A 12,426-nucleotide genomic window follows, 5' to 3' on the forward strand; every position below is an offset into this window, starting at 1 on the left:
TGATTTAGGTTTTCTGTGATTTCCCTAAATCGCTCCAGGCAAATGGGGATGGTTCCTTTGAAAGGGCACGGCCGACTTCCTTCCCCGTCCTTCCCTAATCCAATGAGACCGATGACCTCGCTGTCTGGTCTCCTTCCCCAAAAACAACCAACCAACCAACTTGCACCAGGGGAGGCCGTTGTCACACGACATTATTTTTATCGTTTGTGATCGAGGAGTGAACAGGACAGATAAAGGCAGTAAGCAGTGAAGTAACGTGTAGCCCTTCGACGCAGAGCTTTTTGCCCCCAGACTCCAAACTCACATGAGCACATGGGGTGTAACTTTGCCCCCGTACTGGCAACGTGTTGTTCAAATCCAGTAGCGGCGAAATGACATTGCGCTTGCGAGGAGCAAGCAGTACTTTCACTTATTTGTGTCGTAAATTGGAAATCTGAGGTGAAGCGAGCGTCGGTGGAAAAATCCGAAAATGAGTCCGAGCCGAGGCACAGTGAGAGTGTTTCACTGTGTCCCCCCACATTTTCTTCCCTGGGCCGGACTGAAACGAAATTGCAGGCCGGATGCCCACCCGAGGTGCAGAGCTCGGGTCAGCTGGGACACAGTGGCCGCTCATCGATGGTTCTCACTTCCGTCAGAGGCAGGCAGATCGGTGTGATCGTGTCAGCGGACAGCCTGCTCGAAGGTCACAGGTGGCAGCCATTCTCGAAGCCTATACCTCTTCCACTCGTGGAATCAAGGTGTTAGTGGTTACTGGACATGAAAACAGGACTGATTTGGTTACTGCTGAAAGGATGTTGAATATTCGCCAGTTTGTGGCATGAATGTTATACTCTGTTGTCACCCATCTAGTGGCCAGGATACCAAAGGACGACACATCTCCCCTCACCGCACTATAAACGCCTTGAGGAATGTGTGGATATTTTTGATCGGCTTATCCAGTCCTCTCATTGGGATGCAACAGGGAGACGTATACTCCCATACAAGCCCCCAGCCAGCAAAATCCTTGAACTTACTCTGCAAGTGTTTCAAGCACGGTCAGAAACTTCTCAAAGAATACAAGAGTGCTTTTGTGCCGCTGGAAGTCTACATCTACGTCAACATCTACGTATATACTCGACGAGCCGTCGAACGGTGTCTGGCAGAGGGTAGCCTGTACCACTACTAGTCACTTCCCGCTGCATTCGCAAATAGAGTGAGGGAAAAACGACTATGTACAGACCTCCGTACGAACCCTAATTTCTCTGAATTTATGTTCGTCGTCCTTACGGGAAATCCACGTTGGCGGCAGTAGACTCTTTCTTAAAATCAGCCTCAAGTGCCGGTTCTCTAAATTTCCTCAGTAGTGCCTCACGAAAGGAGTGTCGCCTTCTCTCCAGGGATTCCCATTCGAGTTCACGGTGGATTCCCATAGTGTTTGAGTGCTGATCACACCTACCGGTAACAAATCCAGTAGCACGCGTACGAATTTCTTTGGTGTCTTCCTTTTATCCTACCTGATGAGGAGCCCAGACACTCGGGAAGACTCAACAACGGGTCACACTAGTGTTCTACACGCTGTCAGCTTTACAGATGAGCTACTCTTTTTCAGAATTCTCCCAATAAAACTAAGTCGAGAGTTTGACTTCTCCACTACCAGCCTTCCGTGTTCTTTCCATTTCATACTGCTTTACAATGTTATGACTGGATATTTAATCGATATGATTGTGTCAAGTATCTCGCTACTAATGCATCGGAGCGTTACAGCACTGATTCTCCTACTCATCCGCATTAATGTAAATTTTTCTACATTTAAAGCTACCTGCCATTCGTCACACCAGCTATAAATTTTCCTAAGACGCCTTTCGTCTACCTACTGTGCCTTAACACGACACCTACCGCCATGCAACAGCATCAGAGCAAACAGACGCTGATTGCTGTTCAACCTGTCCGTCAGATGATAATGAAGTCCCATACTCCTTAACATAGCGGGAGACCCGCACCGCCCTGCTAGGCAAGGTTCTAGTGGAGTTTGTTTGCCATTGCAGGACTCCGACCGTAATGGGGATGAATGATGAAGACGACGCAACAACACCCAGTCATCTGGAGGCAGTGCAAATCGCTGACACCGCCCGGAATCGAACCCCGGACCCCATGCTCGAGAAGCGAGAACGCTACCGCGAGACCACGAGCCGTCCGTTAGATAGTTAATGTATATTTTATTGTATACAGAGAATAACAGCAGTCCTATAAAAATTCCTTGGGCGCTCCTGACAATACCACTTTTTCCGATAAACACCCACCGTCGCGATCTACGCACTGAGTTCTATACGTTAAGAAGTCTTCGAGATACTCATGTATCTGGGAGCCTAATCCATATGTTCTGACCCTCGTCAACTGTCTTCAGTGGGGCCCCGTGTGAAATGCTTTCCGGAAATCCCTTATTTTCATCTGCTCATAACACAGTACTGAAAATGAGAGCCCATAATAAAATTCAAGATGATAGAAAGAGTCCAGTTGTGTTACTGTGAAATTAAAAACTTCCCCACATGCGTTCCCCTTCACTTATCACTAGCCAATCACAGCAAGGTATTAAAAAGTAAAGTTCAATCAAAAAATTCGGTCAAAGGAGAGGAACTGTGTTAGTGGGATGTTAAAAACCCTGACCTGCCACCTCTTCTCTTCTCCCCAGCCTATCAAACTAAGGTATCATAAAGGTGAAACTTCCTGGCAGATTAAAACTGTGTCCCGACCAAGACTCGAACTCGGAACCTTTGCCTACCGCAGGCAAGTGACTGCCAACTGAGCTACCCAACCACGACTCACGCCCGATCTCACAGCTTTACTTCTGCCAGTATCTCGTCTCCTACCTTCCAAACTTTACTGAAGCTCTCCTGCGAACCATGCAGAACTAGCACTCCTGAAAGAAAGGATATAGCGGAGACATGGCTTAGCCACAGCCTTGGGGATGTTTCCAGAATGAGATTTTCACTCTGCAGTGGAGTGGGCTCTGATATGAAACTTCCTGGCAGATTAAAACTGTGTGCCGGACCGAGACTCGAACTCGGGACCTTTGCCATTCGCGGGCATGTGCTCTGCCAACTGAGCTACCCAAGCACGACTAACGCCCCGTCCTCACAGCTTTACTTCTGGCAATATCAGTTGGCAGAGCGCTTGCCTGCGAAAGGCAAAGGTCCCGATTTCGAGCCTCGGTCCGGCACACAGTTTTAATCTGCCAGGAAGTTTCATATCAGCGCACACTCCTCTGCAGAGTGAAAATATCATTCTATTATAAAGATGCCTAAAAATTGCGTCGAGTTACATTTTTTCCGAAAGATAATTGTGTACCCACTGTGCTCTTCAACGAATATTGTGAGGTTCAAACACGTATTTCCTCCACACCATATTACAGTACTTCGGTATATTCTCAACACGTAACTGATTCAGTATACCCTAAGTATCACATTCACATCTAACAGCTAATTCGGTAAATGCACCACCACCGTATTTAAATTCAATATTAAACGGAATATCGCTAGAAGTCATACCATAACACACAAGCTTGCGTTCACGCTGACACTGGGCAAACCTACATGTACGACGACGACTGTATTGAAATTATGCATAAAAATTGTGTCAAGTTACAGAATTTATGTACACATACATACATTAAGATTTGTATTAAAATGTGAAGATCAAAGTTATAGATCTTTTACATAAACATTGTCTACTTGTACATACCTCTGGCGTAATATTAACATGACTCCACTGTCAAAGACAATGCATTACGTACGTAAAATGGGATACTGAATTGTGTATGTGCACACGTATCGCTGTGTTTCGTGTCAAAGGTGAAAGAGAGAGGGAGAGAGAGAGAGAGAGAGAGAGAGAGAGAGAGAGAGAGAGAGACGCTTGCTGAATTTATGTTGCGTAGGCCGAAAGTAAATAAACTAGAGAGAGAGAGTATTATAAATACACACTTTCCAAGACCGTCAACCAAAGATGCCCGTAAATACTGATCTTTGAATGTTCAATAATTACCACAGTGCATTATTTAAGCACATAAATGCACTCTACGAAGAACTTGTCTGAGGTTACTATAACTCTGCCTTAGAGGAGAGTGACACTACTGACTGGCTGCTTCACTTTAGTAGTACAGTGTGATTGGCTGGAGAGATTGAATGTAAGGTAGTAGATGAGGGTGGAGGAGGTCTTATGGGGGAGTCACCGATAAGGCTGATGACTTCACTGCCGGCCGCTGTGGCCGACCGGTTCTATGCGCTTCAGTCCGGAACCACGCTATTACTACGGTCGCAGGATCGAATCCTGCCTCGGGCATGGATGTGTGTGACGTCCTTAGGTTTAAGTACTTCTAAGTCTAGGGGACTGATGATCTACAATGTTAAGTCCCACAGTGCTTAGAGCCATTTGAACCATTTGATGACTTCACTGATAAGAGTTATAACATGATTTGTGACTGGAACGGTGGGTAGGCCTTGCGACATCATTAGTAGGGCACTGACCTGGGTCACAATGTCACAAAATGGTAGCGCCTACAGTGATCAGCCACAACATCATGGCCCGCCTACTGTGAAAATAAACCCGTCCAGACGATAGCAGCACCACCTGGCAAGCAATGACTGCTTGTCAGACACACGCACGTTGCATGCAGTATCGGTGAGTGCGCTGTCCATGTACAAAATGGGGAAGACTCGCGCTCTGAGTTTGACTGAGGGCAGACTGGGATACCCAGCGGCTCGGCAAGAGCATATGGGAAACTGCAAAACTTGTTGGGTTGGGCGGGCACCCCGCATTATAGATGTCGGATGTTGAAGGCTGGGCAGACTAGTAAAACAGGGCAGGCGGCGGACTGTGGTGGAACTAAAATCAGACTTTAATGCTGGGCAGAGTACAAGTTTGTCTGATCACACAGTGCACCCAACACTCCTAACGATTGACCTCTGCAGCCGACGACCCATGCATGTGCCTACGTCATCACCATGACATCAGCAGCTACCACTGAAAAGGGCACGTGACCATCGGCACTGGATTTTGGTGCAGTGGCAGACCGTTACATGGCCTGCTGAATCCAGATACCTTCTTCATCATGCCTACGGAGGGACACGAATCCATCGTCTTCTAAGAGAACAGATCCTTGACGCCTGTGCTGTGGGATGAAGAGAAGCTGACGGCAGCTCCATTATGCTGCCGAAGACGTTCACGTGGTCATCCGTGAGTCCAGTGGAGCTCGTGCGAGCCACAATGACGGTCAAGGAGTATCCTACACTGGTTGCAGGTCACATACACCCGTCATGACGGTCATGTTTCCTGACGACAGTGGCACTTTTCTACAAGAGAATGCGCCATATTAGAAGGTCAGGAGTGTGACGGAGTGGTTCGAGACACACAGTGGCTAGTTTCAGTCGACGTACTGGCTTCCCAACTCGCCGGATGTGAACGCGATTGAACACATCTTGGATATGATTGAACGTGGCGTCAGAACTCACCGCCCCTCTGACCTTAATTTACGGGAATTAGCTGACTTTTGTGAGCAGATGTGGCGCCAACTACCTCTAACGACCTACCAAGGCCTCATTGGTTGTATGCCACAAAGCGTCTCTGAAATTACCAGTACCGCGCGGGATTAGCCGAGCGGTCGTGGGCGCTGCAGTCATGTATTGTCCGGCTGGTCCCGGCGGACGTTCCAGTCCTCCCTCGGGTATGGGTGTGTGTGTTTGTCCTTAGGATAATTAAGGTTAGTGTGTAAGCTTAGGGACTGATGACATTAGCAGTTAAGTCCCATAAGATTTCACACACGAATTACCCGTGCCAGCCACAGGTGGACATACGGGCTTTTAGGTACGTGGTCATAATGTTCTCACTGATTAGTGTAAACAAAGGGTGTCATGGTCGCTATAGACATACTGCTGTCTTGTATAGCTGATCAGCACAGTTGAGACATAGGCAGTACAGGTGACTTATCACTGCCCATCTGCAGTTAGGTTCAAATGGCTCTGAGCACTTGTGGGACTCAACTTCTAAGGTCATGAGTCCTCTAGAACTTAGAAGTACTTAAAACTAACTAACCTAAGGACATCACACACATCCGTGCCCGAGGCAGGATTCGAACCTGCGACCGTAGCGATCGCGCGGTTTCAGACTGAAGCGCCTAGAACCGCTCGGTCTCCCAGCCCGGCCCTGCAGTTAGGGATGATGTCATCTGGACCTAGGTGAGGGGTAGTATTACTGACAATTTATCAGAAACATATTAATAGGCTCTCGGAATCGTTAACATAGCGTGTTGCTCTTACAATGTTTACAGAGCAACGAGTTCGTCAGACTGTTTTTTTTTTTTGTGTTGGACCGCAAGTATGATTTCTTTCTTGTGCCACAATTATCCGCCTCCGTAGCTGAGTGCTCAGCGCGCAGAATGCCATGCAAGGGGCCTAGGTTCGATTTCCAGCTGGGTCGCAGATTTTCTCCACTTGCGGACTGGTTATTGTGTGATCTTCGTCAAACCTTCATCCTCATCGGCAAGCTAGTCACCTAAGTGGTACCAACTAAAAAGATTCTCATCCGGCGACCAGTATACCCGACGAGAGGGCTTAACAACTCGCACATTTCACTTCACCACAAATTAAGCGATTTCTAGCAATAATTACTTAAGATGCAAACGAGCTACTCGCGATACTCCAAGCCATTATTACTTTGAGAGCTAAAGCTATTTACCTCTGAGGCTTTGGTATTAAAGTTCCAGAGCAAAAACACGAGCTTGTGAAAAAAAAACAAAAAAAAACAGTGTGACTTCCAAAGAGACGTAGATAGAGTGCCAGGCAAGAAATTATTTTCTCTGGTAACAGATGCCTCCTTCAGGCTGGAATACAAAGAAGACTCTGCTCACCGTCTTCGTTGAAAGGGTTCGGTATGAGTATCTCGGTCCAGTTGGCCGCGGCGCCGCCCTGGCTGGAGGGGTACGTGGTGACGGCGGTGACGCGGTGGCCGCGCCGCTCCAGCGCCCTCAGGTACGTCTCCGCCAGCAGCCACTGGCTGCGCCCAGGCGACTGGAACAGCCCCAGCACCTCGGCAGCCTCCAGGGCCGGCAGCAGCGACGCTGACGTCACCAACAGCAGCAGCAGGACAGCACTCACCTGTAACAGCGGTAGGTAGGACTGCACATATAATAAACGCAACTATCGAACCAGGTGACCCACATGAAGCGAACTCCGAAAATACGTACTAAATCAGTTTTATGTGCTAAGCCAAAGATCCACTGTGTCATGTATCACTGTCCATTTAGCATCGTTGAAGTATTGTTATCACTCAGTTTGAAAAATAACTGAGGCTATATAGACACATGAATAACATCTCCCTTCTTCTGTCCACCTGAATGCAGCCGGCCGATGTGGCTAAGCGGTTCTAGGCGCTTCAGTGAGGAACTGCGCTGCTGCTACGGTCATAGGTTCGAGTCCTGCCTCGCGAATGGGTGTGTGTGATGTCCTTAGGTTAGTTAGGTTTAAGTAGTTCTAAGTGTATGGGATGACCTCAGATGTTAAGTCCCCTAGCGCTCAGAGCCATTTGAACCATTTGAACCTACATGTAAGGACGCATCCTCTTGTTAGTGTCAGTTTCTTTGTTGTTTCTTTGTAATTAATGGAAATCTAAAGTTTCATTCCGATCTTGGTGAAATTTTGCACACTTAACGTTCAAGACAAGAGAAGATCACTGTCAACATAACATTTTGTAACCTCACTTGAAATATTTACGTATATATAAAAGGGGAACGATGTTACTAAAAATCTCTAAACGTTCTTGGCGGACTTACTTCGAGATTCTATACGAGCCCTTAACGGACATTTGGGCGGACACAAGCTATATATATATTTAATATACGCAGTTTATAGATATACATCTATATGAAATAAATAAAGGAGAAAAGTTGTCACCAAACGTTTCAAAAAATACTTGACTAGTTTAATTCAAAGTTCTTGGCTGATTTACTTCAAATCTCTACATTGAGATGAAACAGTGAACATAATTAATGACAGATTAAATGCCCAACAAACGACATATATTGTGGTAAAACCACTGTTAATCCTGTCACGAGATTAAATTGCAGCGGCAATAAAAATGTTGGTGACAGTATCGTCAGACATCACGTGATCGAAGGACCAGCGGAGGCTCGAGAATTTCACAGAAACACGATTGAAAACTCTTATTTATTGATTAGGTGCTGTTGTCAGACATATAAACTGCAACTATGTTTCATAATTTTATATTAATAAAATCCGCAGGGCCATGCAAATACTAAGACGGATTATGAATACAGTATGATATTTTAAGTAATCAGAGGTTCTTTTACCCCTGATGTCTGTAAATATGTATTGAAATTGTAAAAAATTATTAATAGACATGTGAAATATCGATTCATTAAACATCTGCACATATGTTTAGTCAAAATATGTCTTTCAGAAAATTATGTGTGTTGAAATCATAAAACTACCTATTTTACAGTTAGTTTTTACGTACATTATGCATTACAGATATATTATTTTAATTCTAATGGCTCTGAGCACTATCGGACTTAACTTATAAGGTCATCAGTCCCCTATAACTTAGAACTACTTAAACCTAACCAACCTAAGGACATCACTCACATCCATGCCCGAGGCAGGAATCGAACCTGCGACCGTAGCGGTCGCGTGGTGCCGGACTGAAGCGCCTAGAACCGCTCTGCCACCGCGGCCAGCCCGCCATTTTAGTACAGTGTTTACAGTGAGTGTTCAGTGTTGTGTGCCTTCTCCGAAGTGTTGCGAACGGACATCAAACTGTCGCTGTGTGTGATTTTATATCTTGCGAACAGAAACCAGACTGTAGCCATGTTTTATTAATTGCCTGTCTACTATGTTACCTGCCTGCTTCCTGTGTATTTTATTAGCTTTGCCAACCCTTTCCTTTATGTTTTAACTTTTCTCAATTTTCTGCCGTTTTACAATATCAGTCACCGTTTTATAGCCTGCTTTTATTGTTTCTTATATTCTTCTTATGTTTTAAAAAAGTCTGTAGGCTGCAGAGCAGCGTAATAAGCTGCTGCCAGCCCGCCCCCTTCGGGGGGAATCGAAATACAATAAGGGAAAAAAAAGGAAGAAAAGACGCAACACTCAGGTCTTGACGTCTCCGTCTGTCCTTCTCTCGCTCTGATACGCAACTGTAGAATCTTAAGTAACCTCACCCGGTCTATTCACTATCCCATACTGACCACTCTAACAGCAAATTCGCATTCTCCGAGGTATCCGGGTCAACCCAATAAAACTGCCACAATGCCGACGGAACAGTATGAGAGCAGGATAAAAATCGATTTCACCAATCTCCCACACGACCACATTGGATGAAATATAGGGTGGAAGACGCAATTCTGTCACCGTGTTGCTTTGAGATGGTCACCATTAAGCAAGTTTAGCCAGCAGTTGCGGCGTGGCGGGGTTTTACTCTGCTTTCCAGGCTGCATATTAGAAATCACCTAACTCAGCATGGCGTCTGCTTGATATCCCTCCACTCGGTAACGTAGATACATGTAAGATGATGTAAAAGCTGTGTTGATAAAAAACACCAATCCAATATCTACAATTACTGAGGCCGCGCAACGCTTGTGATGAAATAAATTTCTGTAGAAAAAGTGTCATTACATTATTTTATCGGGCAGTAAGAAAGTGGAATGGCTTCTGAAAAATAATGTCCGAAATTTCCCCACAAAAAGGTTTATTTTTGTCCATCTAGCCAAAGAAACGGTACTATCCAGTCCACATTTAAACTATTGGCTATTTTCTTCACGTTCACAATGTTTACACTCATTTCACACGCACAGCAGCCAGATATCTGTCCAAATCTGACCCGAGCCAAGCAACGTTTCCACAGTCATTAATTCCACCACCAACATGAGTTATTACATTCGGTACTTGTGGTGGATTTCAAAAAAGAAATTGCTGTCAACAAATGCTCATTGGTTGATTACCGGGACATGCCACGCGGATACAACGAAGGCCAAATTTTCACACTCGAATATCATTGCAACAATACAGATCTAAAACTTCCAAACTTTACAAAACTGTCCGTAATTACGTCAGCGTTAGTCACGACACATATCAAACGCGAGGAACCAAGTATTCCTTCATTTTACACATTATTTTGACTCACAGTAGTAACATGACCGTCCGCGTTCAAAGCTAGCAAGAGACTGCCTCCTTGTGGCCTCACCCCCAGTATAACCATCAGGTAACGAGTGGGAACCGTCTCAGTTCTGATTGGCTAACCATACTCCCTGCCAATCAGAATGCTCGCTCATGGTCATGGCATACACCAACTCTTACATACAAACGCATCTACTGCATTCTGATATAAAAGTATTGAAGTAATGTTTAATAAACTAAAACGGAAAGGAAGTAAATCTGGAAATATCCTTTAGATACAGATAATACTCCAACTGACATTCTGGCTGCTCTGTTGCAATAGGAATCACACCTAGACGTACGTCATCAGCAAAGTGGGTAAATTCCCTACGAACATTCCCCAAGACAGGCTTACGTAAGTCTTGCAGGTTACTTAAGAAAGTATATAATGCCAGATTACAATTTGACGAACGTCCCACGTACACACTCTCATTCACTCATATTTACTTCCTCAATAATATTAGACACAAATAATAATTTTGTCTGACTTTTATATTATGAAAACGAAAAATAATTAAAGTTTTTAGTATGAAAATCTCAGTTAGTTAATTCTGCACCCAGCGAGATCTGTTTATGTTTTTAAATAATACCAAAGAATACACTCTTACATTTTCTAATTGAGTTAAGTTTCCTAAGTGTCGGTCTTTGACTTTTTTTGCAATTTTTTTTATCTCAGAAACTATGATAGTTATAAAGCTGAAATTTGGGTACAGTGTTCTCCTGAATGTCAAAAGGTAGTGTACCGATTTTGAAAATTATTGAATACTGTTTAATATCATTTATTTAGGTTCTCATAGATGGTGAATGTACGCGTCCAGTAAGAGACTCTGGATAGCTTTCTCACGACAGGTAGTGACAGATGCGCTTGTGTCTCCCGGTTAGGCCGGCAGATGTCAGCCCCCGAAGTTACATGGAGCTATCTATCCTAAAACAAACGTTCGCTCGGAAAAAACTCGCAAGGTTACACAGAGCATGTAGGGAATGACCCGTTTACTTCACAGCACAATGACGCTCGAACCCATGCCAAACTGACTCTACAAAGTCAATCTGTGTCTCACTGACGGGAGGTGCTAGGATGTGGGCGAAGAGTCTAGACTCTAGAGTAAACATGTACATTTTGATTTGCTCTCTAGACTCTAAAGTCTAGAGGCTGAGAAGCAAGGCATATATGCACAGGATAGGACATGTTCACCGGCTAGATGGAAGACTTCGTGGACACAATCAACCCTGTATGTATTGGCCGTTATTTGGACACAGTCTGCTCAACATCTATGAGGCCACACGCTACTTTGTTTGATTGTGGGGTGTAAGTGCGCTTTCGATGTGCACCCGATACAACGAGGAAATTTCTGCTGGTACTTAAGCAAACATATCCAAGGCTTTCGGGATTGGAAACAATTGTTACAGGATTATTTCCAGCAGAGCCATCGCAACATTTCCTATCAATTTTCGGTAAAATGTGCCCTATAGGATCGCACTCAATGATGTAAGCCACCAAAATCAATGCAGAGCAAGGTAAATACTGCAGTAACGATTGTGCTGATCTCTGAAACGGATTGTTAAAACATTGCTGGACATTGGGCTGGAATACATTTAGTTACTCCAGAACAACCAAAAGAATTTTTAGAAAGTAAAGCGATCGTGTTGCAAGCTGACTCCCCCTCCCCTATTTGAGAAAATTATTCAGGACGTATTGCGTTAACATTCTCTTATTGGTTCTAGAATTTGTTGGGCCTCGGGGGATAGTGGACTCCCCTAACAACGAATTATGTGCTGCTGTCATAGAGGTCGGTCGTCCTACAAAGTACTTCTTCCCTCGTAACTGCACCATCAGCCTACAACACGTGTGTTAGGCTATCAACGAATACATACACGAAGTTTGGCATATATTGTAACAGCTAAAGACTAAGTAGATACGTTAAATAAATTGAATTAAAATTCAGTGGAAACAAAACAACGAAGAAGGTACTCAAGGTCATGGCGAATTTAAGCTGGATGTTTAATATCGTTCATTCAAAACACAGGTGTATACATGATAGCTTTAAATGAATTTGTTAAATGCGAACAGTCTTACACAAGAAGGTTAAAGAAGTAAGATCGTAGCAGCAGTTAAGATCGCGTGAATAGTTAATGACATTAGGCCGAATCCTCAGTTAGGTCGCCTGCCGTGAAACCAGAACCAAAATCCTGGTTCCAGTCACGCGTCATTAGTAAAGTTTACCAGTGA

General features: G+C 44.6%; 1 protein-coding gene across 1 annotated transcript in view; it reads right to left on the reverse strand.

The window, feature by feature from the left end:
- LOC126481702 (UDP-glycosyltransferase UGT5-like) overlaps positions 1–12,426 on the reverse strand; it is a 72,689-nt gene that overhangs the window by 33,550 nt on the left and 26,713 nt on the right. The window contains exon 3 of the mRNA XM_050105650.1: positions 6,878–7,124. Coding sequence (XP_049961607.1) covers positions 6,878–7,124 — 247 coding nt within the window. The remainder of the gene's footprint in view (positions 1–6,877; positions 7,125–12,426) is intronic.

This window comes from Schistocerca serialis, chromosome 5 (assembly GCF_023864345.2).
Source record: "Schistocerca serialis cubense isolate TAMUIC-IGC-003099 chromosome 5, iqSchSeri2.2, whole genome shotgun sequence".
Classification (NCBI taxonomy): Eukaryota; Metazoa; Arthropoda; class Insecta; order Orthoptera; family Acrididae; genus Schistocerca; species Schistocerca serialis.